This window comes from Diaporthe batatas (assembly GCF_019321695.1).
Source record: "Diaporthe batatas strain CRI 302-4 chromosome Unknown Contig00008, whole genome shotgun sequence".
NCBI lineage: Eukaryota > Fungi > Ascomycota > Sordariomycetes > Diaporthales > Diaporthaceae > Diaporthe > Diaporthe batatas.
This window is the reverse complement of record NW_025408555.1, coordinates 1,064,220-1,091,915: the sequence shown is the minus strand read 5'-3', so window position 1 is coordinate 1,091,915 and position 27,696 is coordinate 1,064,220. Positions and strand designations below refer to the sequence as shown.

Genomic DNA, 27,696 nt, shown 5'->3' with positions numbered 1-27,696 from the left:
AAAGTAGCTATGCCCCCACGGAATCTGGTGTGCACACATCATTGGCGTGCTTGGCTGTCGATGGCTGTCGATGGTGCTGGACACGCACAATATCTTAGCAAAGGGGCTTTTAATGAGATGTCATGCTGCTTGCTGCACTCGCAACCGAACACTTCCGAGGGAGGTCATCTGAGATTTAGGCCCGTAACCATATGTCGCATCGGTTCGTCGGCTCTCTCGTTCTACTGCGGTATAGCATGCGCTCAATCATACCGACCTTGGAAGGTCAGATGGCCCATGAGCATGAGCCCCACGAGGGCCCCTCAGACCAGATGTCAGGGGGTTCAAGATCAGATGGAGTATGTAATCAAACATGGTCGATTCTTTCTCGGGAAATCCGGCCGAGATGGGAAACAACCCTCGACAAAAAAGCAAGAGTAGAGTAGATCAGTGGGAAGACAGTCAGTCAGACGAGAGGGAGAAATACGGAGCCTTTTTCTCCTCACACACTCCACACACCACCGCTACAGCCACTGCGGAACTTGGCGCGGGCCTGACGTCGACTGTTGTGTGATGTTGCTGTGCTGGGTGCTGTGTGCTGGATGCCCCGTACCGCCGTACCGCCGTACCACCGTATATACCCAGGCCCCAGGCACCGTATGCGCAGCGCCTTCTGTGTCACTGTAGGACACAGGCTCCACTGTTGGACCAGCTGGGTGGTACGGCACCACAGCAGGGGGGTGTCAGTCAGCTGGGCCTCTGGGCAGCTCCTTCCTTCTGTCTGCTGCAGCCGCCAAACGTGTTGAAAAAAGGCGCCGAGGGCACCGTACCCGGCCTTGAGTACCAAAGTACCAAAGTACCAAGGTATCACCTGAAATGCAAATGCAGGTGCACAGGTGTAACCCCAAACCCGCAGGCAGGCAAGACAAGGCAGGCAAGGCACAAGACGCACACACTTTACTTCAACGCTCGCAAGCAACAAGGGCCCCACATGAGACCAGGGGTCCTGCCCAGACAGGGATCTGCCACAGCCGCCTCGATTGTCTTTTTCCGATTATCGACTTGTCCTTCCCTAGGCCGGCCGCCAATCCCAGATCAAACCCACCACGGTACTGTGTACCTGGGTACACGTGTACATCACACCTCCGTTCCTCCTGCCCTGAGAACTATTCTGCGCGGGTGCACCCCCTTCCAGAAGCAAAAATACTCCATGTACCCCACCCCCTTGTCATACCACACTAACAATACACACCAGCACATACTGGCACATAAGACCAAGGTACCTAGGTACCCTTGCAGGCAAGCCACAGTACGGATACATAGCCCGTCGAGGGCCAGCAAATGCCAGCACCCTAGTTCAAGCTGGCTCCCGTTCCCGTCCAGGTTTCTCAATCATGTGCCCACATGCATCCACGCCTGCCATGCCTCGCATTCCCTCGCCCACACCCCCTGCCCATGATGATGACCACCCACCCCGTCCTGCCAGCCTGCCCATCCACCCCCCTCCTGTCGGAAGCTGGATCTGGCATCTTGCTCTGCTGTGTTGGTCCTTGGACTGTGCTCGACCGGACCGGGGGTGTTTTGCTTTGCCGGCTGGCAATGCAACCTCGCCGCCCAAACCAAACAGCTGTTCGCGCACACATCAGACGAATGGTCGCCCAGAATTGGGGCCTGCAGGGCCTGCACTGGCGATGGCGGATGATGGAGGCGAGCGGGTGATGGTCCGTCCCATTGTCGGTGGTGGTCGGCCGGTGGCCCATGCGCAGTGCAGTGTGTGCATCAATCTGCATCTGGCTGCATCTTGACCCTCAATCAGACTCGGAGCCATGCGGTCTCTTGGTCGCATCTCGGTGCTGGGCCTGGTGTTTTATTCCTCTCTCTCACCTTGCCGCCTCCCTCCCGTCTCCCGCCCTACCTATGTCTGGTCTGTCTGTCTGTCTGCCACTTGAAGCTGCCTTGCTCCCTGAGTCCCTACACAGTTCGCTTACCGTACCTGGCCCTTGGTGGTTTTGGGTGTGACTGTGATGGGTCCTCTCCCCCATACTGTCTGGACTGTGGTACGGAGTAGTCCAGTCCCAGGTCCAATCCGTTGCTGTTGCTATCCTGACCGTCCCATCCCATCCCATCCTCTCCTTGCCTTGGTGGTTTGCCTTGCTCATGTGCTGGCCTGGCTTGTCCCCATCCCCATCCTTCTTCCCTCCTCCCTGCCCCTTCTTTTGGCCCCTTCTCCCGAGCAGCTGGACTGACTGACTGACCGTCCCCATTCCCACTCTCCTCGTTCCTGTCCTGGCCTGTCCCGTCCCGTTCTGTTCTTGTCTTGATCCTCCCACCCCCACCCACCTGCCCTTGCTTGCCCTCTGGGGTCGTCGTGTGCTTGGTGTCGTATCTCGTAGCTGGGTCTCACCCCCCCCCACACCCCCCCCCAAGTCCCGTCACTCTCTTCCTCGTGCCTCTCTCTCTTGCCGTCTAGCCACTCTCTAGTCTTGTCGGCCCTGGTGGTTTGGTTTTGGTTCTGGTTTGGTCTTGTCCGGTCCGGCCTGGCTTCGCATCGCCCTTCTTGCCTTGCCTCGCCTTGCCTTGCCATGCCTTGCCTTCTCTCCTTGCCCGTCCCTGCCCGTCCCTGCCCTGCTGGTCTGGTGGTCTGGTGGTCTTGTCCGGTACGCTGGTTTGGCTTTAACTCGCGTTTAATAACATTTTCTCGTTCGTTGCCTCTATCCCGACTCTGTCTGATGGTGGCCAGGGCCCCGATTTTCCCCTGCCCTTTTGATCCCTCCCAAAAATCCAATTTGATGTTCCCGACCAAAACGTAACCATCTCCAATCTCGTACCAACACCCTCTGCCCGCCCGCATTCCCAGTTTCCTCATCCTCTCCCGCTTTCTACACACAACACCTCACCACCGCCCTCTGGTGTTGAACACACAAATCCATCCAAAACCACCCTGCGCCATCCCGTTCGCCATTCAAAAACATAATCATTTTGTGCTCCTCAATTTGCCCGTTTCTTTTCTGGCCCTCAATCTGGCCTTTCACCCCTGTCTTGCACCTTTTTTGCCGCTGCAAGAGTCGTGCATCCGCCCCAGGAACGTGTCCATAATCCGGGCGGCTGTGGTTTTGTGAGGGTATTCAGAACTGCCCCCTTCTCCACCGCCCGCTAGCCAAGGCCTAGCCGACAACCGCGCGACACCACACCCTTTCCCGCTCCCCAACTCGGGCCTGGTCACCGCCTAACACCCCGCCCCCGCCAGCCACACCCTGTAACACCGCCATCGCTGTTAGTGATTGTACTCGCGACACCGTTTCGTGGTTTCCCTTTCCCATTGTGGGCAGCTCTTTGGCCAAAAGGGAAACACACTCATTGATTGTCGCCATTCACCACTTCTGCGACACACCATTTCAGTCCTCTTACTATTATCAGGCAGCAGGCAGCAGACAGCAAAGTTAAGGGTCTTGTTCGACAATCAGCATCCCTCCCTGTCTTTGCATCGGCCTCTCCTTGTGCTGTCCTCAGAAAAAAGAAAGAGACAACCACAACCACCACCACCCGAGGTTCTTTTCTGGCATCTGGCAGGCAGACACACAATACAGAGAAGCCACACCACCAGTCTATCAGACAGACACCTGGCCGGGAGAAGACCTGCAGCCCTTGCAGCCCCAGCCAACTCTCCTCCATTGACGGCGGCTGCTCAGACCCTTGCAAGGCCCCACCTATGGCACTGCCAGGCCGCGGTGCGATGAGCTCCTCGCCCACTTCCCTCTCGTCACCACCAGCCACCTCCATCAGCAACCCCTCCTCGCCTTCCCGCCTCAACGTGGGCAGGGCCAACATCGAGATGGACGAGATCGTCGTCGACACAGCATCCGGGCCCCGGTTTGGAGTCGTGGCACCCCCCGCCCCTCCCCCGCCCGACGTGCCACTGACAGCTGCCGGCCTGCCGAGGAAGAAGCCCGGTCGGAAGCCCGGCAGCACCGTCAAGCCAAAGCTCAACCCGGATGGCACCCCAATCGTCCCAGAGCCAAAGGTGCGGAAGCCTAGGAAGCCCAGAGATCCCAATGCCCCGCCCATCCAGCGGAAGCGCAAGATCGCCGCCACTCAGGAGCCCGCCGAGCCCGAGCTGCCTGCTGCCGCCGCCCCCCTCGCAAGCAGTGCCGCGGCTCACCAGGCCCAGCAGCAGCAGCAGGCGGCCGAGCCCAGCCCGATGCGCATGGATCTGGACCCTCGCCCTGCAGCCGTGGCCACGCCCAACAGCAGCAGCAACACGCCCAACCCGCCGTCCAACCCGGCAAAGGTCCCCAAGCGAGAAGGCCCCTCGTTCATGTCGGAGCTGCTGAACCGCGACTCTCCCCCACCTCCCCCGGCCCCTCCCGCCCCGGTGCGCATGGCCTTTGACCCTGTGCGGTCCTCGAGCTATGACCCTGTCAGGGAGACCATGGTTACCCGCGACCCTTACGGCACCTCTGCCCTGGCTTCGCCCCGCGGCCCTTCGCAGATGCCAAACCGTGCCAGCGCATCGCCCTCAATCTCGAGCCTGATTGACGCACCAGCCCCTTCGTCCACCTCCAAGGTCCTCTCGCCAACACAGGCACATTCCTCCTTCCACTCTGCGCAGGGCCGCTTCCAGGACCCCTCCTCCCTGCCGCCCTCCCCGTCCAATCAAGTGCGCAAGGAGCCGCCCCCATTGTCTGGGCCAGCGCCAAAGTCGAGCACGGTTGAGATCAAAAAGCCTGGCCCGCCTCCTATGCCCCAGCCTCCTGCCAAGTCAACGGAGCCATCAAAGCCTGCCGCGCCCGCCAGCTCGGGAATGCCAGCCCCCAGCACCATGCCCGCCCCGTCCAAGAAGGTCACCACCGTCGTCGGCCAGGCTCGCAAGGAGAAGAAGCCTGTGTCTTCGACGTCTTCGTCCCCCAAGATGGGCAGCCTCAAGAATGCCCTTCCCGACGTCGCCCCGCCCGCCGGTGCCTCAAACGACCGGTCCATCCTCGATTTTGGTAAGGTAGCTCCGGGCGAGGAGAAGGAAGCCCCCTCCATCGTCTTGCACATCCCCCTCAACGGCGAGGGCAACAAGTACGTCAACTTCATGCGCCTGGCCGAGAGCAAGTACGGCTGGGACGCCCTGCACCCCCGCGAGGCAGCCAACCGCGACCGCAAGGCTCGCATCGCCGCCGCCTCTGCTGCCCTCGAGAGACAGCAGTCCGGCCGCGACTCTGCCGAGGAGGAGGACCCAGAGTTCAACGCGAGCGAGGACGAGAACAGCAACGTCGAGATGGGCGGCATGGGCAACAACGGCGGCCTGACGAGCGGTGCCGACGCCGCCGCGCCAGAGAAGCCCAAGCGCAAGAAGCGCAACTGGCGCGAGGACGAGTACGACCGCGGCGATGACTTTGTCGACGATTCGGAGCTTTTGTGGGAGGAGCAGGCCGCGGCCGTCCAGGATGGGTTCTTCGTGTACAGCGGTCCTTTGGTCCAAGAAGCTCCAAAGGCCCCTGAGCGGTATGTTAATATTTGCAGCCTCTCTTTTTCTCACTGATTCTCCCGCACCTTCCCCTATCCATATACCAGGTTTACTGATTTTCTCCGTCACACAGTGAGGGACCAGCCAAGAGAGGCCGCGGACGCGGCGGCGGCCCTGGATCCCGCGGCGGACGAGTACGTGGCGAGGGCGGCAGGGGACGCGGTGGCGGGCCAGGCTCCCGCGGCGGCACGACGACGCGCAAGCCGCGCATCACCAAGGCCGAGAAGCAGCAGCTGGACCGCGAGAAGGCGGAGCGCGAGCAGAAGGCGCAGCAGCTGGCGGCGTCCAAGTCATCATCGTCTTCCGGCGGCGGCGCCGTTGGCAGCAGCTCGGCCGGGTCCTACGGCTTGTTGGCTGGCCTGGTCGGCCCCAACGCCACCGTGCCCTCTCTTTCTGCCGGGCTTGGCGCGGGCATCATGAACTCGTAGGACGGGGGTCATGAGAGACTTGCGCCGGTTTAGGAACGGCGAGAGATGGAGGAGAGGGAGGAGCAGCACCGGCTAGAGACGAGCCGGTGGGCCATGGAGAGGTTGGAACAGCAACGGAGAGAACTGCATCAGCAAGTGCAACGGGGACTGCTAGAATTCGAGAGGCGGGATCAGCAAGGGCGGGAACAGCGAAACGCGACCATACCGCTGCTCCAGCTTCGCAGGCACAACGAGAGAGGGAGTCGTGGGAACCAACCGTGGCAGCGGGCGGCGCGGGAAGAGGAATAGCGGAGGAGACGAAACTGAAGCTCCGGGCAGGCACGAGGAGAGTTTTCCGATCGGCCGTCGTCACTCATCGAGAGCGCAAGACGGAAATCTCATCACGAGCAACATCCTGGGAGCCGGCAACAGCAACCCACTCCTCCCTGTTCCCACATGTTCGGATCTCCCGAGCAACCTCTCTCTACCGCCACATCCACGGAGAATTCCAGCGGGGACTTTTGTTTCGATAATGATCGGACACAACAAACAGACGGACAACGGACATTATACAGGAACACACACACACACACACAATTAGATACGGAAAGGCGTTTCAGTCATTCAGCGGACGGACGCGCAACGGCTATTGTTATTTTCCCGGGGGGGGGGGGGGGCGGACAGGACAGGACAGGACAATAAATCGGCAAGGGGGGGAGGGAAGTCCGTGTGCGTTGCGTTGCGTTGCGTTGCATTTTTCGGAAAGGGAGTGGGGGGGGAATACATCCATCACTCGTCTGTCTGCATCCATCGGTCGGTTGGAAGGGCTTGATTTTTGGCCGGCGTTTCTGGAATGGAATCTGTCTGTCTGTCTGGAGGCAGGCATGCATGGCACCTCTTTTTGTTTTTTCCCCCTCCCCTAGGGGTGCAATTCCGCCTTTGCAACAAATCAAACAACAAGGGGAGAAAGAAGGAAGGGGAAGGGCGGTGGGGAGTTGGTGTTGGTGTGCGCGCGTGCCTTTGTTACACCGAGCGAGACTAACTACTACACTGCCGGTAACAAGTTTGTTTTTCTGTTTCGGTGGGTTTTGCCTGCCTGCGTCCCCTTATTTGTGTTTTGTTGCCCCCTCCACTACTAGTACAGTTGTATCTACTGTCGCACCTGCCCTCTGCGCATCAACTAGAGCGGGGAGGCGTGGATGGATGGATGGCCATGGATGGGTATCTTAAACTTTGCTGGTCTGTCTTGTCTGCCTTGCTGCTGTGGCTTTTTTTGGGGCGGGGCGAGGTCGCTTCGTGCGTACATAGAATCAATCAATCAATCCAACATCCTTGAAATCTGTTCTTGGGGGGGTTCTTTTGGGTGGTGGCTGGCTGGCTGGCTGGTAGGTAGTTGATGGTTTCGATGTGAGGGGTGTATGTGACATGACCACCCACCCACTCACTCACTTGTATGAAGACTCCCGCGTATTGCTTTGTACGCATTCGGAATCGAAAGGAGGCCAGCGGGTGCGGGTGTGTGTGACATGACATGGCATGACATGACATGGATGGCAGCTGTGGTTCTGGGTGTGTAGTTGCTTCGGGGCTGTGTGCGTGTGTGTGTGCTGGCCCCCTCTCCCCGAAGCTCTTCTCCTCCCGGATGTCCTCGATCGTCGGCCGCCGCGGGAGGCTGCAAGCGTCAGCTGCAAGGTGCGTGTTGTCCACCCCCCACGGGCCGGAAAGAAACCTCCCAGGGGTCTTCCGGTCGGCTTGGGGCCGGGCCCGGCCCTGGCTCTGGCTCCCCCGCGTGCGCCGCCCGGGCGGAGCCGGCTGAGGAGGATCATCTCTGGTGTCGCCGGGTCGTGCAGGCGAGGCAAGCCAGGAGGGGAAGGCGTCTGTCTATCTGGTGCCGCGGGCGGTGTCGAATAGCCAGCCAGCCAGCCAGCCAGCCAGCCGCCTGAGAAGTCCGTTGATCTTGGCGCTGATGGCCCAGAGATGGCCGGTACTGTCTTTGAGCACGATCAAGGCGTCCAAGAATTGTTGACCAGAGGCTGGAAAGGCTGGGGGGCATGGCCTTTATCTGCTTCGAGGGATTATTGTTGCTTTTGTCGTCCATCTTCTGTTGAATGCAGTCGGTGGTCATAAAGCTTCTAAAGAAATGTGAAAGTGTTCTTGTTAGCGTAATTGCGATAGAGATGTGTGGTTTCGCTTCTATTCCGTATATGTCCGAGGACATACATGGCGCCTTCATACGGTGGTAAGCACTCAAGACCCAGCGCTTGGAAAGAACACGATGCCGATAACAATAGTTATAATACGATAGGTGCTTGTGGCCTCAGCCTTGCGACGCACAGACAAGGCTAAGGGGCACCGTCTTGACTGCGATAGAGATATTGGATACAAATAATAGCACCAATACTCTGCTCACCTACAGTAGAAGCCCTGTGTATGATGAATTGGTGAACATCCGACCTTTCAGACATCTGGACTCTGAGAAGTGTGGGAAGTGCAAGCCAACTGGAATGCATTGTCCAGAGCTGCATCCAGATCGAGATCGTCCATTTATATAACTTCCAACGTTGTTTCAAATGTTGCACTGACATTTTCGATTCATCCGCCCGGCAAGACAGACAGCCCCTGGGAGCATGGGACTGCTTTTCCTGAAGTACAGCAAGAGTGGGGAGATCTCGGACCATCCCTTCTGATTGCAATACCCATCCAACACCACAAAGTTCCGCTCCTTGGAGCTGTTAAAAAAAGGACTGATTGTTAGTTTTCGATCACCTTTCGATCGAAGATCGTCGGGGGTAACCAGCAGCGCCCGAACGCGCTCAAGAACATGACGGAGGCCGAGCTGCTGGCAGAGCTGTGAAATTATATCCAGCAGTAATTCTTTGACCCAGTCGGTTCCGCTGGTGATGGCGCTTGAGGAAAAATAGTAGACCACAAGTGAATGGGATCAATTGTGTTCTAGTCGGGTTTACAGGAAGATCAGAAAAAAGCTGTTAGAGTAAGTTTGTATTTGACCAGTTGCTGGCCGGCCCTTTTGTTCTAGGTGGCCCAAGATCGGAATTATTGCTTCACAGCGGTAATTTTTCACACCTCTGTTTGATAGATAGCGTAGGGGTTAATGACGAAGTAGGACGAGAAAAAAGATGGACAGAGCTGCGCGGGGTTCACGTTGATATCAAGCATGTCAAGTGCCAAGGTTGTGTAACGATATGGCTGAGGTTTATGCAGACCGTGACTACCCTAGGGTACCATTGAACGAATGTTATGAAAGTCAATTGCCCAAGCTGGAATGCTGTTGTTCTTGATTGTCATGCATTGTCCCTCATACTTCCATAATCTTGGGATTCAAGCTCTCCAGTTTCAAGTGATGCCATTTTCGTACTCAAGCCTGAATACTTTGAAACTATTCTCTTCCTCTCGAATTGCATCTGCCAAACGCTGATTCTCCATATCGCTGATTATTCACGTCCACTTGAAGTAAAAATTCACCAATGCACCCACGGCAAAGTGGCCTGCGAGCTACTCCATTCTCACACATCTCATGCCCAGATCGAAGCCAATGCTCAACGAGTTATGACAGCGGTCGTGCAATCATTATTAATATTTGTACACATTACTATCCAATACTATGGACACAAGTCGGTGCTGTCTGCCCTCTTCCACGAGGCTACGCATCCACATCGTGCGCTGCTCCGCCCCGCTCCTTGGGCAAATACAGAAAGCCGTTCAAGAAGCCAACTCGTACCTATTCGTGTCCGGCAATTCTGCATGCGGCGACGACCCCGAGACTTCCGACCTCGGCGGCGCCTGCCCCGGCATCTCAGCATGCGGCACCTGGCTGTAGTACACGCCCGAGGAAGGACCACCTCCGCTGTAGAACGTCTTCTCCCCCGCGCCAGCGCCGGCGCCCTCGATGTTCTGCTGCAGCGCCGCCCGCTTTGCCTTCCTCCGCCTGAGGAGGAAGAACACGGCAGCGGCGACCAGAGCAACGCCTACCACACCGCCCACGACCCCGCCGGCTATGGCACCTGTGTTGCTGCTCGGGGCTGCGGACCCCGGGTTGTCGCCGGGATTCGATGAGCCCGAGGACGAGCCGGACGCGCCCCCGGAGTTTCCTGTTCCTGACGAGCTCTCCCCCGACCCGGTGTCGTCGGTCGCTGCGGCGGAGAAGTTCTGAACGGCGAAGAGATCCTTCAGGCCCGTGTAGGCGAAATCGGCCATGCGGTCGCTAAGAGAAAGCCGAGTTAGCCAGTAGCTATGCACGGCATGATCCGCCCCTGAGAGGGCCAGAGGAAGGACTTACTGGTCATTGTAATAATTCTGCACGTCTGTCGCCAGATTATACACCGTCTGGTTGCTCCTGTACCCAGTCGTAAACAACAGGCTGCTCATATCAAATACCGCCAGCCCCTGGTCGTGGGTGTCCCGCGTGTTAAACACGTCGTCGTAAAGGCTGACCGGCCCATTCTGGGTCGTGTCGACACCGCCGATCGCCAGGACCTGGCCCCCGCCGATGTGCTCACATGTGAGGCCGTGGCGTGGGCGGAGGGCCTGGAAGTCGGCCTTGAACCAGTGGAAGGACGGCAGGGACAGCACGTACGCCTCGTCCCACGGGATCGAGCTCGAGCCCAGGTTCCCGTCCCAGCCCGCGTACACCAGGATCTCGTACGTGTCGTTGGACGACGCGGCGCCGGCCATGCAGTACTCCTTGCGGCCCTCGGGGATGTTGCCGGTCGTGGTCTGTTCGTACCAGGTGTCTGTCGCGGGGTCGAAGACCTGGACCGAGTTGAACGACAGCAGGTATTTCTCGGACGACCCTTTTTGCAGCTGATGGCCCCCGGCGGCGATGATCACGCCGGCGGGCCCAAAGTTGGGCACATATTGCATCATGCCGCGCTGCAGGTATCCAGAGGTGGATATTCCAGAGACCGTGGAGTTGGCCGCGGTCTTCGTAGCAAAGTCGTACTTGAGGAGACCACTGACGGGCACTTCGGTTCCATTGTCCAATATTTGCCCTGAGGACATGGCCAGAAATCAGCAAAGGCTCCTCATGTTCAGTCGGGCAAAGGCCTGGGATCTGGCTGTCCGTTGACCACACAAAGTTGGCGCACAAGAGAGAGCGATCGACTCACCACCTAGGAAGTATCCAGTCCCATTCCCACTGGCGACCGGTCCGGCGTAGTGCCGCGGCTGTGTTGTGAAGTATGCATCTGCCGTGTCGTTGAGATTCGTCCACGACCCCGTTGCTCCATCAGCGCTGGGCTCGAACGACCACAAGCCCTGCGCTACCGTTGGCGCGTCGCCGAAATCCGATGTGAGACCAGCAAAGCCCGTGTAAAGCAGGCCCGACGTCTGATCAACCCATATGCCAGCCCTGTTCAGATCCGGAACGCCCGCTGGCTTGGCTATCGATGTGAAGCTCACGGTGTCTGGCTCGAAATCTGCCGACAGATCGATTGATAGTAATGTCGACGCTAGCAACAGGTTAGAGATGCGTGCCGTGGATAGGAGTCTGCAAGGCCAGAACTTGGAGGAGATGGGGCCAGGACGATAGCATTGACTTACAGTATTGATATGTCGGCCCACTGCTACTCGAATATGAGAATTCTCCACCATCAATGTAGACTCTGCCGTTGAGGACCGCAGCTGTTCCGACCAGGTGTCAGTCGTACGTGAAGTTGATGCCAATCCGAGCACATGTACTGACAAGAGTGATATGCTCTCCGCAGGAAGACGTTCTCTGCGACTGCGCCATCGACTTGTCTCGATAGTAGTTCTGATCGAGAAGCCATGGGGTTAGCCATTGCTACGCCCACCGCCCAACACCAGAGCAGTTTCTGCTCCATCATCGACACGAGTTTGAGCCAACACGTGATCCGAGATCCGCAGCGCGACGATCTCTACGGCCGTGGCGACTCTGCGTATCTGAGAGAAGAAGTACACGGTAGGTTGAGAGGGAAATGACGCACAGGGCTGACCAAACCTCAAGACCACGAGGAAAAGACTAGTCTCAGGAACGCCCGGAGATCTTCGAGGAGAGACGACATCTTTTTGGTCGAGCCTGGCGGCCCCGACCTGGACCACGAATGCTTGTGCTGATACTCGAAGGATTCGGACCGGCAGGGGGCTTAGTCCCTTGGGGCGTGGGGAGCTGAAGGATCGGCGCCCCTTACAGAACGGAATCGGCGCCTGCGGGTCCAACCAGGCCAATCCGGGACCTGCATTTCGGGATGCCACGGCAATCTAGATTGCATTGCCAGGGACGAGCCTCCCACGCTCACAGCGAGGCAGATGAGCCACGCTTAGTTATTGTGGGCCCCATTCTAGGCAGCCCAGATTGTAGCCCCAAAACTCGGGCCACTGCGGCCGATAGTGATGCCTGCTTCGAACCAGGCGGTGTTCTTAAAAGCTTAAATTTGGCGCGCAACCATTTTGAATGGGCGATGTTGTTGTTATCTTTTTCCGGCCAGTCTCGTCTACGTCCGGGATCCGGGACGCCGGATACAATGGCGGCAGGAAGGGTGGTCCGTAGGTCAATGCTGCAACGGCAAATGAAGTGGAGCCATGGATGTGAGAATCTTGAACCTTCCCTTGTAGATGCACATTATCCTTGCCTTTTCAGTGGGAGAGTAAGTAGATCTGCGGCAATTCCGCAGAAGCCCACCTTTCTGTCAGCATCAGAAACTTCCGCCGAACCGTCTGAACTCAGCGCTGCGATCCGTCCTAACCAATTGATTGATATTCGCTGAGACTATTCCCGTGCCACGGCCACATTCTCAAAAGAAAGAAAACGCGTCATGGGGTGGCTTTACACGACCACACGCACTTGTGCACAATAGACAAGTCTCGATGATACCGATTGATTAATTGTGTTGTTGTCGTGGGGTCGTGTGGCCGGCCCTGTGGCCAGATTGATTCAGTACATAGTGTAGATTGGTGGAAGCCAGTATCGCATAAGCTTACCCTAGATAGAAAACATCACCGTGTCCAAGTGGGTCTCAAAACATGCTTACCCCGGGGTATTCACTACACAGTACGCCTATTAGTATGTTTTTTCTCTCTGTCGCTTGAGCGTTACCACTGTATGAAGGCGCCACATACGTTTTGTATGCATGGGCATTAGAAGCAAAACCACACTTATATTAGTAATTTATACCTAAGTACCCAGGTAGTTGAAAGTTTGCCATAGTGGTTGAAGTTGTTACAGTCTTCAAGATATCCCCGTTCTCAAAAGGGTTCCCCTGTCACCGACAACAATTTCTCCCACACTTCCAATGATTCAGACATCGTCCCAGAACGGCAAAACCTCACACGCCCGCTCCTGAAGTTCTCTTGTCGACTAATAAGACCATCCAACGCCATACGATATACTTGATGATATCATTAGCACTCTCAGGGTCACCAGTGTAGTCAGGAAACCACTCCCGGAACAGGTGTCTCCCCAGCCTATCCGGCGTCAGCTTGTCCTCCTTTGTGAGCAAGACGGCAATCCTCGCGCGCGAGAACCATCTCGAATTCACGACGGAACCCCACAGCGTGAACTGTTCTTCCATCCGATTCGTGCCCGGGTCCTCGTTCAGCATTTGATGGTAACAAGACAAGTCCACGGTGAATATGACCATGCTGACGTCCTCGAACGCAGTAACCCACTTCCTGCGTTCTGACCTCGCCCCGCCGACGTCGAAGAGCTCATACGGGTCGCCGTTGACGAGGAATTTGGACTCCCACGTCCCCGTAGTCCTGGTTTGGGTCCAGAGGACGTCTTCGAGAGAAGGCATATAGTCTTCCTGAACGATTCGGTCGATTGAGTTGAAGAAGCTGCGGGTGTTCTTATTAGCATCATGGCGCATTCCCTTGCGCCGCTCGCTCTGGGACTTCACACTCACTATTCCGCACAATCTGGGAGATACACCCCGCGTAGCTCCGCCGTGCCCAAATGTTCAAACACTGCGCGTATGTGATGGTTACTCCATAGACACCGTGTGGCCGCCCCAAGCCGTGCAAGGGATGGGGCTGGCAGGAGTGCAGTGTCGTCACCTAGTCCCTCGATGAACCGGACGCTGGCAGCAAACGTGTTGGCGTCCTCCACGCTCTCGAATCCCCAGAGGTCTCTGTCGTCGGATGTGTCGCCAGCCATCTCGAGCAGCCATCTCAGACTCTGGATAACGTTGTCGAGGATCAGGGAGCGGTATTCCCCCAGCCACGACTTGCTCATGCCGCCGTAGGCCGCCCTTATGGTCTTGGCCAATGTGCTCTTGCCGCTTTCCGATATTCCCAGGATCAGTATCCTGAGCGGCTCGGGAGACTTGATTGGCCTAACTGTCATTGGTGGTGGGTTCGGTTTCTTTGATCGAAGTCGAAGTGGTCGCCTCGAAGGCAGCTCGGGCAGCTCGGGCAGCTCGGGCAGCCCGCCGAGAGGAGGCGAAGTCGCAAGTTCGAGAGCAAGCCTACCTAGAGCTTCTGGTGTATGTATCGTGAAGTCGGGTAGTTGAGGGTCGGAATCACTTGTCATCACTGAACCACTCCGAATTGTTGTTGCCTCAGCTCTGGTATCTTGTGACCGGAAAGACTCAGTCACAGACTCATGAACACTGTCAAAGTCCATAGTTGAACTTATCGCAATGTGTGTAGGAGCCGCCTGATCGGATTCAATGGGACTGGAAGCGTAACCTCTTGATAGGCCGCCTCTGGCTTGACAGCCGCCTGTAATCTCCGTGCTTTGGGAGATTCCATTCCGCCTGGAGCCATATGCGGCGTTGATCATGTTGGTCCGCGAGGCCACCATGTATGCCCTCGACGTAAACAGATCAGAGTCGAAGTCAAAGCGTGCGTGTACTGTATCCAGGTCCTGGGTCCTGAGACTCTCCAGCGTTCCTGCTATAGAATTTGACTCGGTACCGGTATCTGTAAGCCATCTCATTGAAGATGTTTCATCTCTTGCGATCTGGAGGATGTGGCGGGACTCTCTAGTGCTGAGAATGTCACTTTGCTCCAGGATCGTTCGACTGGAAAGATTGGCAGTTAATGTTAGTCTGACTTGACTCGAGGCAGGAATACAGCTCATACGAACCATTGCAACACCGATAAAAGAAGCCCAAGAGCGTTGACCTGGTGATCCAGCAGACTGAGGTAGTCACGCATAGTCTGCTCATCCCAGACAAAGTTGAATTTACCCCAGCCAGACAACCCATTCTCAGAATTTCGTTTCAGCTGGGACAATCGATTATCTAACGCGCTGACTATCGTCTCCAAAGAGGCCAGGGAAGTAGACAGAGCGCTGACGAGTTGCACTTCCCTGGGCGCATGGGTAAAATCCTCTACAAGGAGTCCAATCTGGACCAGGGCGGCTTTGAGAGTTGATAACTGCCCGACGAGAAGGCTGACTTTGATATCGACAGTCTTGTATCTCGACTGCAAGTCTGAGAGTGAAACGAGACCTTTTGCAATAAGGTCCACGATCCCCGCAATGGCACTGACAAAGCTAATTGCTGATATTGGATCCATGCTGAAGACAGAGAGAGGTTGTTGGGTGATGTGTCGTTCCACGATTTTGCATGGAGCAAACCTTGGAAGCTGGCTCGAGAATTAGGCAGCGAAAAGTGCACATTTCAGCGCCTGACTCTACCTCTATTGAGTGCATAAAAAGCCCCGTGGACAGCCTGATGGATGCTGAGATAGATGACTGCATATGCAAGATAATGTGAGGCGAAGCGCGCGCGACCTCGGGATAGGTCAACGGCCCCCAAACTTGGATAGAGTGGGCAGCCAAGACTGCATGCACATTGGGTGCCTGGTGACAACAGTTGTTTCCGTACCAGCTTCAGCTATATTATTTATTTAACTATTAATCTATTCATTAGCTTATTTTCTAAGTTTAAAATTAATAATTATTTAATATATCTCTTTAAACTTATATATATAAAGACTTATAGCTTTAACTATACTATATTTTTCCTTTATACTATATAACTATTTATTTCTTTTTAATTTAAAGTTTATATATAAAGTCTTTAATAGCTTTATATATATCTTTATAATCTTTTTATAAAAAAACTTTAAATCTCTTTTTCTTTATTTTTATTATATTTTTATATTATTAAAAGTTAATAATTATTAATAATAAAAGTATAAATTTAAAGAAAAATAAACTTATTATATTCTTTCTTTATTATTTTATAAATTACTTTTAAAACTTTTTAAAAGTTTTAATATTTTATTATAAAAACTTTAAAGATAATATATTATAAATTATTTTTTATTTTAAGTTTTTAAAGTTAATTATATATTTAAATAAAAGTTATAATATTAATTTTATAAACTTATTTAATAAAAGTTTTATTAATATATATATATATATATATATATATATATATTTAAAGAGATAATTTTAATTAAACTTCTTTTAATATAATTTATTTATATAATAATTATTTTTAAACTTAATTTTATTATATAACTCTTTTATAATATTTTAATTAATATTATTATTATAATACTTTTAATTTTATTTATATATTATAAAATTAAAATTATAAATATATATTATATTATAATTATTATTATTAATATTATATTCTTTTAAATATTAAAACTTGAAATATTTATTATCTTTTATAAAATTATAAAAGATTTCTTTAAATTAGTTTTTATTATAATATTTTTTAATTATTTAATATAAATAATTTTAAAAATAAAAATATATAATAATAAAAAAATAATAATATTAATAATATTATAAAATATATTTTATAATATTATTAATATTATTATCTTTTTTAAATACTAGATCTTAAATATATACTATTATATAAAGGTAATATATATGCTGTATGTATATAGGGATTAGAAATAAAACTACTTTAATTAATACCACCGTTCTCCATAACTGCAAAGCAAGACATTTCGCAAGTCTCCATGGCAGACCTCAGGAAGCATCATCAAAACCCAGATCCCGCCACATCAACCCCACACGCCGGCCAACCCACCTGCTACCGCCAATCCCCAAGCACAGTCTCCCCCTCCCGCAGCCCAGCCAGCCGGACGCTCTCCCTCCAGACCAGAGCCCTCTTCCCGGCATCCCTCGCCTCCTCCGAGGTCCCACACGGCCTCCGCCCGTCAAGGTACAGGTCCCGGGGCAGGCCGTCCGCCTCCCCCCGGCCGCCCACGGCAGGGTACCCAAGCGCGGCCTCGAGCACGTCGCCCGCCGAGCGCGCGGGGGACCGGACCGTGTCGCCGCCCGGGCTGAAGAACAGGATGATGGGGAAGATGATCTGGTAGAGCAGCACGCGGATGTAGAAGGGGGCGAGGCGCACGAGCCCCGTCGGCATGGCGCCCGCCCGGGTCGACGCCGAGGACGCAGATGCGGCTGGTGCTGTCCGACCTGAGCAGCCGCGCCTGCAGCTCGTGCTGCATCATCAGCAGGAACAGCTTTGAGGCCCCGTACCGGCGGTACCCGCCGGCGAAGGTGGCGTCCTCGGCCGCGGGGCTCCACTGGCCCCTGGCGATGGCGTTGAAGCCCTCGGCGGCGGCGGCGTCGTCGTCGCTATCGGGGAGGACGGTCTTGTATTTTGGGTCGTCGAAGGCGTGGGTGACTTCGTTTCGGGTGTCTTTGGTGCTGGGGGAGGGGGACCGTGTGTAAGTATGATGAAGCCATGACACGCCCAGGGGGCTTCTACTTTCCCAGGAGTAAAGCGATGGGTCATGCTGCACTTACTCATGGCTCTGACTCCCAAGTACGACTATCCGGCCGGACTCCATGTCCATGCTCCCCAGCAACAGGAGCGTCAGAAGCCAGTGGCCGAGATAGTTGGAGGCAAAGACGGTGTCGAAGCCATCGTCGGTCCACGACTGGTTGCCAAAGTCCTGGAAGGCGGCATTCAGAATGAGGGCACGGATGGGCGGGATCTCGCCAGTGGAGACCCGTCTCTGTTAGAGTGCAAGTCTCAACACCAGGCATTGCTGACTGATATCTGTCCGGCGTGGTGACACCACGACCAGGGCACTGCCCAGACTGCCGTTGTCGCCGGTGACGAGGATGGTTCCCTTGGTAGCCATATTTTTGCAATTGATGCCCAGATACCTGGCCAAACGGCTGGGTGGGTGTCACGGTATATGTCGAGACCAGAAGAGGCTATCCAGCAAAGGGCGTATTGTGACATGGCGCACTGTCGATCGGCTGCCTGGTGGGATTCCTGTTAGTCCTGTTAGTCCTTCTAGTTTGTGCGTAGTCTATCATTCCCGGGTCCAAGGCACGAAGGATTACACGCAAACAGCGGTACTTGATGCTAGAGGTGAAGCATCAATGCCTACCGAGTACGTGTAAGTCGGACCCGGCGACAAGCATTCTCTCTAGCGGGCTAATAACGGAGGTTAATGCAAGGCCCGATCACGCGGCGGCGCATGCATGCACAACCCCCCCCGTCCCGTTTCCCGGTTTTCATAAATGCGGAATATGCACACCCGGCCGGGACCTTGTCTGCCGCAGCGGCAGCTGACGCTGTGCCCGGGGCTGGCGGATCCGAAGTGCACGTCACGGTCTCTCAGGATGCTACCACTCAGTACACTAAATCAAGACGAAGTCAGCCGACTGCCGCTGCCGCCGCCGCCGCCGAAAGCCACCACCACCTTACGCGCCGTGAGTGTGTGGTTGTTGTGTGTGTGCAGGTGGGGTCGCCGGTAAAAATAATCAATGATATATCACAGCCGGAGATGAGCCGCCGACCGGGCGGGCTGGCGGCAGGAGGTGATCAGTGATGGGTGAAAAGGAGGGCGGGAGGGGTCAGAGATGGACCCCTAAACTAAAATAAAATGCTGTGGAGCCCACGGGGGCGGCGGGCAGGGTTGTGGGTTGTGGGTTGTGGGTGCGGGTGCGAGTGGAACGGGCTGAACGGGCAGCGGGCTGACGGGCTGCTCGGTAACAGTTAGTCTCGTCGACTCTCTGGCCCTGTGACAATTTGCCAAGCATGGGGATATCGTACTGTCAGGACTGTGTACTGTGCACCATGGTGTGTTTATGGTTCGGTGACGGTCCGGGCGTCAGTGTCTGCAAATACGAGACGATTCGGTGCTGAACGTGGAGAGCAGAGCAATTGGAATGAGGACGTGTTTGAGTTTGGCGAAATAGCCGAGGTTGAGGTGGAAGTCAGGTCGAGTCGAGTCGAGGTCGAGGTCGAGGTCGGCAGAGAAAAGACGGAAGGTGGCATCCGAGGGTGGTCATCAATCAATCAGTCACACTCCAAAATGCAATATTCTTCTTGTTCGGATTATCATGCTGCGTAATTGACGATATGGTGCGAATGCCCGAATGAGGATTGATTGACCCTGCGCGTTGAGCCAAATTACAAGCTTAAACAGTGGAGGGCCGCAGCTTCTCCTGTCGCTCATCAGGGTCCGATGTCGAAAAACAAAAAATGTCCGTGTGCTCCTTCCTGGTTGTTTGCATCTGCTGTTTCGACTTGCCATTTCGGGGTGTGGCCGTGGTCCAGAACGGGCTAGACCGCGACAAACAAAACGGTTCGTGCTTCCACAGTCTGTCTGTACCTTCCTCATATATGCCCATGTGTATGCACGCAAACATGCAGTCGTCGCAAGCAGTCCACTAGTCGCTCCCGGCTCACAAGGTCGCGTGCCTCCCAGACTGCTAGTCAATGCTTGGTCTCGTCCAAGCCAGGTGTGTCCAGAGTGCGTCCAGAGTGCGTCCACCCCAGCTCTTTCCCCTTGTGAGACGGTGCCAAGACCAGCACGGAGCCCATCCACCCCGGGCTCTGTCTCTGTCTGGCTGGTCCCGCCGGTCTAGATACATTGATACAGTGCCGGGACCATGCAGGTGCAGGCGTCGTTGTCTTGGCTCCATCCTCGACCCGAATCCATCCATCCACCCAATCAACCCAATGCCAGCCATTAGCCAGCCAGCCTTAGCACCGTGGCCGCCGCCCATCCGTCCATCTCATCATGCTTTGCTGCTGCTCCCTTGTCTCGCGACTGCTCCTATCGCATTCGACATGCCTCGGCCTCTCCTTCTCCTCAAGTCCCCCGAGTCCCTTCCTCCCCTCTCCTAGACCGACGACAACATCCCACCCGTGACTTCCAAGCTTGCGACTCGCCATCAGCACATTGTTGTTGTTTTTCCTGGCGCCATCAACATGATCGTCGGCCTCTTCCAACCCCTCCCTCTCGAATAAACCACACCCCCCAGCGCAACCTTCACACAGCTCCCTGCGCATCAACTCTGGACACGCCTCTGCTCCAGCCACACTCCCTCCTGATATGTCAATCTGTATATTTTGATCTCAAGCTTGCGCGACACCTGTCGCGACACCTCTGAGCGCCCTCAAACGGCCTCCCCCACTTGCCCTGGTCACCATAGCCAGCCCCTGTCAAGATGCTCCGTCTTAGGAGGTACCGCGTCTTTGTCGCGTGCGCCTTTGTCTTTGTCTTCCTGCTCTACCGGGTCTCTGTCAACTCGGCCTGGGACAGCAATAACTTCGACTATCAGCAGCAACCTGCCGTCAAACCTAACCCCCAGCCGCAGGCCGCCGAGCGGGACGAGGCACAGAAGCCACTTGCTGGAAAACCCCATCCAGCCTTCGTCGACACTTATGCTCAGGATGCTGAGGAGGACAAGGTCAAGATACCCGAGCTCAAGAGCACCACCGAGGTGAAAGATGGCTTTGCCTTGCCACCTGCTCCCACCCTGGCCGATCCCCTCGCGCCCCTCGACGACGAGAGGCGCCCGCCAGAGGATGCGCCCGCCCCCACCGAGCCGCCTATTCCTCTCATTCCCGACCCACGACCTGGCAACGTTGCCGACGCCTACCCACACGCGGTCGACGAGCCATTGCACATCCAAGACCCGCCGGGTAGGTACCAAGACAGCCCCCTGGCAACTCCCACCTCGACCACCATCTACTGGGAGAAACAACCGGAGCGGTTCCCTGTCCCCGAAGATTCCATCATCCCTCTGCCCACCGGCAAGCCAAAGTCCGTACCCAGGGTCCAGCACAACTTCGGTTCTGAGAGCCCCGAAGCCAAGGCCAAGCGGGAAGACCGCTTGGCCGAGGTCAAGGCCGAGATGAAGCACGCATGGGACGGCTACGAGAAGTACGCTTTTGGCCACGACGAGCTCGTTCCTGTTCAAAATTCCTTCAAGGACCCCTTCTGCGGCTGGGCGGCCACTCTTGTTGACGCCATGGACACCCTCTGGATCATGGGCCTGAAGGACGAATTTGACTCGGCCTACAAGGGCCTCAAGGATATCGACTTTACCACAACTCCGCATCGTAACGAGATCCCGGTTTTCGAGACCACAATCCGATACTTGGGCGGCCTTCTGGCTGCATACGACGTGAGCGGTGGCCACAAGGGCGACTATCCACTCTTGCTCAAGAAGGCCGTTGAGCTTGCCGAGGTCTTGATGGGCATCTTCGACACGCCAAACAGGATGCCCGTGCTGTACTACAAGTGGAAGCCCGCCTTCGCCTCTCAGCCAAAACGCGCCAGCACACGCGCCGGCATAGCGGAGCTCGGCACGTTGTCCATGGAGTTCACGAGGCTGGCACAGCTGACTGGGAAGGACAAGTACTACGACGCTATTGCCCGTATTACAGATGCCCTGGAAGAGTGGCAAAACCGAGACGATGAGACGGCCCCATCGATTCCAGGAATCTTCCCGGAGAATGTCGACGCGTCTGGGTGCAACGCATCGGCCACATCAGCCCTCAGAGAGGCCAGCCTCCAAGCTCAGCTGCAGGCTCAGACTGCGGAGCTCGAGGATCCCCAGGGATACGTGCCACCTGCGGCTGGAAACACAGGCGCGCTCGACGTGTCGACCCAGGGGAGGCCCAGCGTAGAGTTCCAGGTCAAGCCAAGCGCCGAGGGAAGCCCGGACGTTGGTGCCTTCAAGGCCGTTGAGAAGCGTCAAGTTGGCGATTACGGATACACCCCAGAGAGCGGGGTCCCTCCTAGGAACCAAGCTCAGGTACCAGACATTGGCACTCCATACAGGGCTGCTTCCAGTTCTCGTTTCCAAAGCATTGAGGGGTCCGAGCCCCTTGCAGCGAATGGGCTACCTGCTGATTGGGACTGTGTGGCTTCGAATTTGACCGCAGCCCCCGGAATGGAGACGTTCTCTATGGGAGGATCACAGGATTCCGCCTACGAATATTTCCCAAAGCAGTATCTTCTCCTGGGTGGCCTCGAGCCCAAGTACCGCACCTTGCACGAAAAGACGGTGGCGGCAGTCAAGAAGTGGTTGCTTTTCCGGCCCATGGCCCCGGACGACCCGGACGTCCTGTTCTCCGCCAAGGTCAGGGTTGCTAGCGGCGTCGACAGGCCACTTTCAGAAAGGATGAATTACGAATATGAGGTCACACATCTTACCTGTTTCCTCGGCGGCATGTTCGGCCTGGGTGCAAAGATCTTTGATTTACCCGAGGATTTGGAAGTCGCCAAGCGCCTCACAGATGGATGTGTCTGGGCATACTCCGCGATGCCGACCGGGATTATGCCCGAGTACTCTCTTGTTGTTCCTTGCAGCGACGCTGAGAAATGTGAATGGAACGAGACCTTGTGGGCTGACCAGTACTTGGACCCTAATCCCGAATGGAGGCTCCAGCAAATGGAGAATTACGAGGAGCGCCTGAAACTCTGGGAGGCTGATAAACAGCAGTTTATCCGCAACGAAGCCATTAGACTCCAAGCAGCGGAGGAAAAGGCCCGCCAGACTCCTTACCCTTACCCTGGCGAGGCTGGGTCCAAAGCGGGCGTTGCTCAGGAGGGGGCAGTACCAGCTGGGTATGGCGGAGCAAGCCGTGGCGATGAGAGGAAGCCAGCAAGCGGGAATCCAGTCAGCGACACACCAGCCAGCGTGAAGCCAGCAAGCGAGAAGCCGGCAAGCGAGAAGCCGGCCAGCGACGAAGATGGCTATCCGAGACGCAAAGGCAGCAGCATCCCTTCAAACAACGCCGATGGCTCTCCAAGGCGGGATGACGACGTCGTCGCCCCTCGCCCTGCGGTCAACAAGCGTGATGTTGACGGAGAAGCATCTCTTCTGCCAACGCCGGACCCGTCTGAGGACGTGCCACCCACTCCGGCCGTGGATCCAGCAACGCTGGACCAGCAGGCCATCAGAGACAAGATGAAGAAGCTCGAGGCGGAACTCGACCGCTACGACGCAACCATAGGCCATGCTTCCTCGTCTTCGTCTTCATCATCTTCAGGGGCCTTCGGCGGGACAGTGGGTCAGGTGCCCATCGAGCAGGCTGCCATAAGCCTGCCACCGCGACCAGTCAGGCCTGACACACATGAAGAATACGTGCAGCACCTCATCGTTAATGAGCAGCTCCCGCCGGGTTTCACGCGTATTGGCGACAAGAGGTACATATTAAGGTAAGTTTGCAAGCCCCCAAGAGAACCATGGCCATTTCTCTACGACCAGTCCCACTGACAGTCTTATTTTCCCATCAGGCCTGAGGCGATCGAGTCTGTTTGGTACATGTACCGCATCACAGGCGACCCCATCTGGCAGGAGAAGGGGTGGAAGATGTGGAAAGCGGTGGCCAAACACACCCGGAGCCGTGTCGCCCACACAGCCGTGGATGGGGTGAACAACAAGGACGGCACGACCTCGCCCATCGACTCGATGGAGAGCTTCTGGCTGGCCGAGACGCTCAAGTACTACTACCTCCTGTATTCGGCGCCCGACCTCATCAGCCTCGACGACTGGGTGCTGAACACGGAGGCGCACCCGTTCCCACGGCCCCGGTGAGGGTGATCCCCTGGTGTTGTAACCCGATTGCAGGAGCTAGTTGTTTTCACGTTGTGAGCTTTGTTGTTGTGGTGAGCGAGCATGGGATGGAGTTTGGGCGTATCAGTAGCCGGGGAAAAAAAGGCATTGATTGCATTGCATATTGTGGAGAGGTGGCGGTACCTACTTTCATACATACCCATACATGCCCTTTGTTGCTCGGGTCGGGGGCGGAGAGCACTGCATGCATGCACCAGCATAACAGCATGGTGTACAGTACCTAGAATCAACACTACATGGAGTATAACTAACTAACTAACTAACTAACTACACCATAAATGAGAATCTGTCGTCCTCGCTTCTTGTGCTGAATTACATGTGCGCAAAATCGTGACTGGGCGAGTGTGGGGTGGTCGGGGGTGAGTCTGGGTTGGTTGGTGATGATGCTCAATGGAGGTTTTTTTTTTCATTGCAAGCCTGAGTACTTAGGTGTCTGCTCGCCAACGGGGCCTACCCATTACCCATCCGCCCCTTCGACAGCAGCCGTATTATGAGGCAGAAACATCCTTTATGTTTCTGCACCTTGCTTACCCTAGGGTACTGACCAACGGCTGCGTGCAGCCCCACACGAGTTGATTGTGTCGCGGAGGTGCGTTCGTGGGCCCACCTTGTACGGATGCACGCATGTACATGGTTGCAAGATAGCAAAAGATGTCTCACAAAAGCAAGAACAACTGTGGTGCCCACCAATCTCCGGACAGAGACTTACACCTACTATGTACTCTACACATGTAGGTAGTGCCACGTCGGCGACTCACTCGCGATGAAAATAAAGGCAGCCAGCCACCCTTTCACATGGGATGCTTTAACTCTCGTGATGACCCCGCTTCGATATCTTGCAGCGCGACACAGCGATCACCGAGGTGATATAGCCCATCCCGGGGCCTCAGATCCATCTCGTTGGATCCCCATTTCTACATCTCCATCTAGTATTCATTGCTAGTCCCGTGGTAGCTTCGCGCAGCACCCTCGAACAGTCCAAACGTGGTTTCCCGTACCCCATAACTATGAGTCTTTTTGCGCTACGCATTTTCTCTTGCTTTCCGTCACGACGATGGAGGCTTCCTTGCCCCGGGCTACTCGGACGGCGAGAACTCGGGCGGCGAGAACGCAGACGGCGAGAACGCAGACCGTGCGACATCAGACGGAGCGGTGTTGCTGTCTTTTGTGTCGCGGTCTTTCGTCAAGATACTCGACATGGACCTTGATGGGGGTAGCGGACGCTTAAAACTGGTCCAAGAGCTCGAAAATCCTGCCATCGCAGAGCGAGTGACTACCCAGCCTCAGCCTAACCCCAACGACAACACTGAGGGCACGAAGAGCGCGTTCCCCAGCCGTCGGCATAGCAGCGTCAGAATTTACATAGAATACGGTCTCAGTAAGGGCAGGAAACATCGTGATAATCTGGTCGATGGCAACTTCAGTGAAGTGTATCACGAACACTTCAAAAGAGACGTCTTTGGGGATCAGAAGGATCGTCCAAGGCCGACGATTGGGGGGTGTGAAGGATTGTCGAGGCAGTGGGAGATGATCCCGAACTCCTGGCTCGAAGTTCCTTCATTTGCTTTCATCAATCCCAAGGACAACCCAATATAGTATCGCTTTTGGGGTTTCAAGAAATTCGTCGCTAACATGAAAAAAGTTGCCGAGAAGATCTACATATTAGAGCACGAAGATGGTAGCCTCTATACTATATATTAGTAAGTACTCTAGAGGTTTATAATAATTAACTACTAAATAGTAGACTACCTCTTTATAAAATTCACTTTAAATAATATTTTTTTTAAAAAATACCTGAATTTTTAAGAGATTAAATAGCTTTTTAGTAACTTTTTAATAATAATAAACTTATAAAGAAGAAATAGAGTTATAAAGAGAAGAGGGTTATTAGAAAGAAAGGGTAGGTACCCCCTATATTAGGGAGAGGTACCTCCCTTCCTCCCTTCCTCCCTTCCTCCCTTCCTCCCTTCCTCCCTTCCTCCCTTCCCCCCTTCCCCCCTTCCTCCCTTCCTTCCTTTAACACTAAGTCCTCTACCTTCCACTATCAAACTAGTTAGTTAAACCGACCTAAAAACTTAGAAGTAGACCCTTTAAAAGTAGACCCTTTAGAAGTAGACCCTTTAGAAGTAGAGCTAATAGAAGTATTTAACTTAAGGAGACCTAATAGGAAGAGAAAGGAAGGGACTCTCTTTTAGCTAGCTAATATTATCAGATATAGAGACTAAGGTTTACTATAAAAGTATAATAAATAACTAATTTATAATAAATTTACTATTAAATAATAGTTTACTATAAGTTTATAATAGATTTATAAATTACTATAATAAATATTTAAAATATTTACTCTTTAATATAATAAAATTAACCTTTATAATATAAAAAGTTTATAAAATAGAATAAATAATATAATATTATTAAGAATTATAATTTTATTATTAAATTACTTATAATATAATATTAAATCTAATAATTAAAAGTTTTATTATTTTAAACTAATTAATATAATAAATAAAATTAATAAAAAAACTTAAAATATAATATTTATAAAAATAAAAGAATAAAATAATTAAAATTATAAATTCCTCCTTTAAATTAAAACTTATAAACTTAAAAACTATATTAATTATTAAATAAACCTCCTTTTAAAGCTATAAAACTTAATCTTTAATTATAAAAATATATAAAGATTATTATAATTATAAGAGGTATTATTTCCTAAACTATTAATAGATTTAATAATAATATTAAAAAGTTAAAATTATTTAAAAAATAATAAAACTAATAGTAGATATTTAACTTTATTAATACTAACTTTAAACTCTATAATTTAAACTTATAAAGGTATAAATAACTTAAATTAAAATATAAAAAAGTAAACTATAATTTAAAAACTTTAAAAATAAATAATATAAATTATTAATCTAATATATAAGTTAATATATTATATTTTAAAAACTTTTAAAATTCATATAAAAACTTATAATAAAAATATAAATAATTATAATTAAATAATATATTAAAAATAAAAATATATATAAAACTATTTTTAAACTATTATAAAGTTTAAAGAATATTATATTTTAAATAAATTAATAAAAACTATTATAATAAAAACTATTTAATAAAAGATTATAGAGATAAAATAATCTATTACTTAAATTTATAATCTATTATAAACTCTATAAAGAATATTATTAATATAAATAACTATATTTAAGTAAATATAAGAGTAAAAATTATAAATAAAAACCTTATATATTATAATCTTAAAACCTTCTTTAAAAGGAATTATATACTTTAAATATATAAAATAAATCTATAAAAACTATAAAAAAGTATAAATAATTACTTATAATAACTTAAAAGATTATAATAATAAAAAGTATTTATATTATTAAAAAGGAATTCTAATTAATAAAGTATAAATAAATTATATAAATCCTATATAAGTTAAAAATATAGTTAATTTAAAATAAAAGAACCTACTAATTTATATAAAATATATACTAAAAACTATACCTTTATAAATTAATAAACTATATAAATTCTATATAAGTTAAAAATATAATTAATTTAAAATAAAAACTTATTAATTTATATAAAGTATATATTAAAATTATATTTTTATAAATTATTATTATATCTTCTTTAAAAAGCTTTTAAAAGTTTTAAAAAATAAAATTATTAAAAAAGGTATATAAAGTCTTTAAAAATAATATAAACTTATAAATAAAGATTTAAACTATAAAAACTTAAGATTAAAATTTAAATTAAAAATATTATAACTTTTAAAAAAATTAATTAAAGAGATTAAAAATAACTTTTAAAGTACTATATAATTAATATAAAAATAAAAAGCTTTTATTATAAATATAAAAATACCCTTTAAAATACTTAATTATATTAAACTTAATAAATATAATATTAATTATAAATAATTATAAAAACTATTTAATTTAAAATTAATTATATATAATAATTATTTATAAATAAATAATTAA

At 51.8% G+C, this 27,696-nt stretch overlaps 4 protein-coding genes across 4 annotated transcripts; 2 read left to right on the top strand and 2 right to left on the bottom strand.

The window, feature by feature from the left end:
* Positions 1-1,871: 1,871 nt before the first annotated feature.
* Positions 1,872-7,233, top strand: KVR01_007474 (uncharacterized protein). Its single transcript, XM_044781961.1, has 2 exons — positions 1,872-5,469; positions 5,565-7,233. Exons 1-2 carry the CDS (start codon positions 3,689-3,691, stop codon positions 5,917-5,919), a joined length of 2,136 nt encoding a protein of 711 aa, XP_044643727.1. The 5' UTR covers positions 1,872-3,688; the 3' UTR covers positions 5,920-7,233.
* Positions 7,234-9,484: 2,251 nt separating this feature from the next.
* KVR01_007292 (uncharacterized protein) lies at positions 9,485-12,004 on the bottom strand. Its single transcript, XM_044788464.1, has 5 exons — positions 11,600-12,004; positions 11,458-11,538; positions 11,025-11,366; positions 10,196-10,907; positions 9,485-10,120 (listed from the first exon to the last, which is right to left on the bottom strand). The coding sequence occupies exons 1-5, from the start codon at positions 11,739-11,741 to the stop codon at positions 9,619-9,621; spliced, it is 1,779 nt and encodes a 592-aa protein (XP_044643545.1). The 5' UTR covers positions 11,742-12,004; the 3' UTR covers positions 9,485-9,618.
* Positions 12,005-16,880: 4,876 nt separating this feature from the next.
* On the bottom strand, positions 16,881-17,946 carry KVR01_007183 (uncharacterized protein; the record flags this gene model as incomplete). Its single annotated transcript, XM_044794503.1, has 4 exons — positions 16,881-17,162; positions 17,239-17,506; positions 17,606-17,817; positions 17,881-17,946. 4 exons carry the CDS (start codon positions 17,944-17,946, stop codon positions 16,881-16,883), a joined length of 828 nt encoding a protein of 275 aa, XP_044643436.1.
* Positions 17,947-19,468: 1,522 nt separating this feature from the next.
* KVR01_007634 (uncharacterized protein) lies at positions 19,469-23,993 on the top strand. The gene is made up of 2 exons (XM_044791258.1): positions 19,469-23,277; positions 23,356-23,993. Exons 1-2 carry the CDS (start codon positions 20,273-20,275, stop codon positions 23,654-23,656), a joined length of 3,306 nt encoding a protein of 1,101 aa, XP_044643887.1. The 5' UTR covers positions 19,469-20,272; the 3' UTR covers positions 23,657-23,993.
* Positions 23,994-27,696: the final 3,703 nt, after the last annotated feature.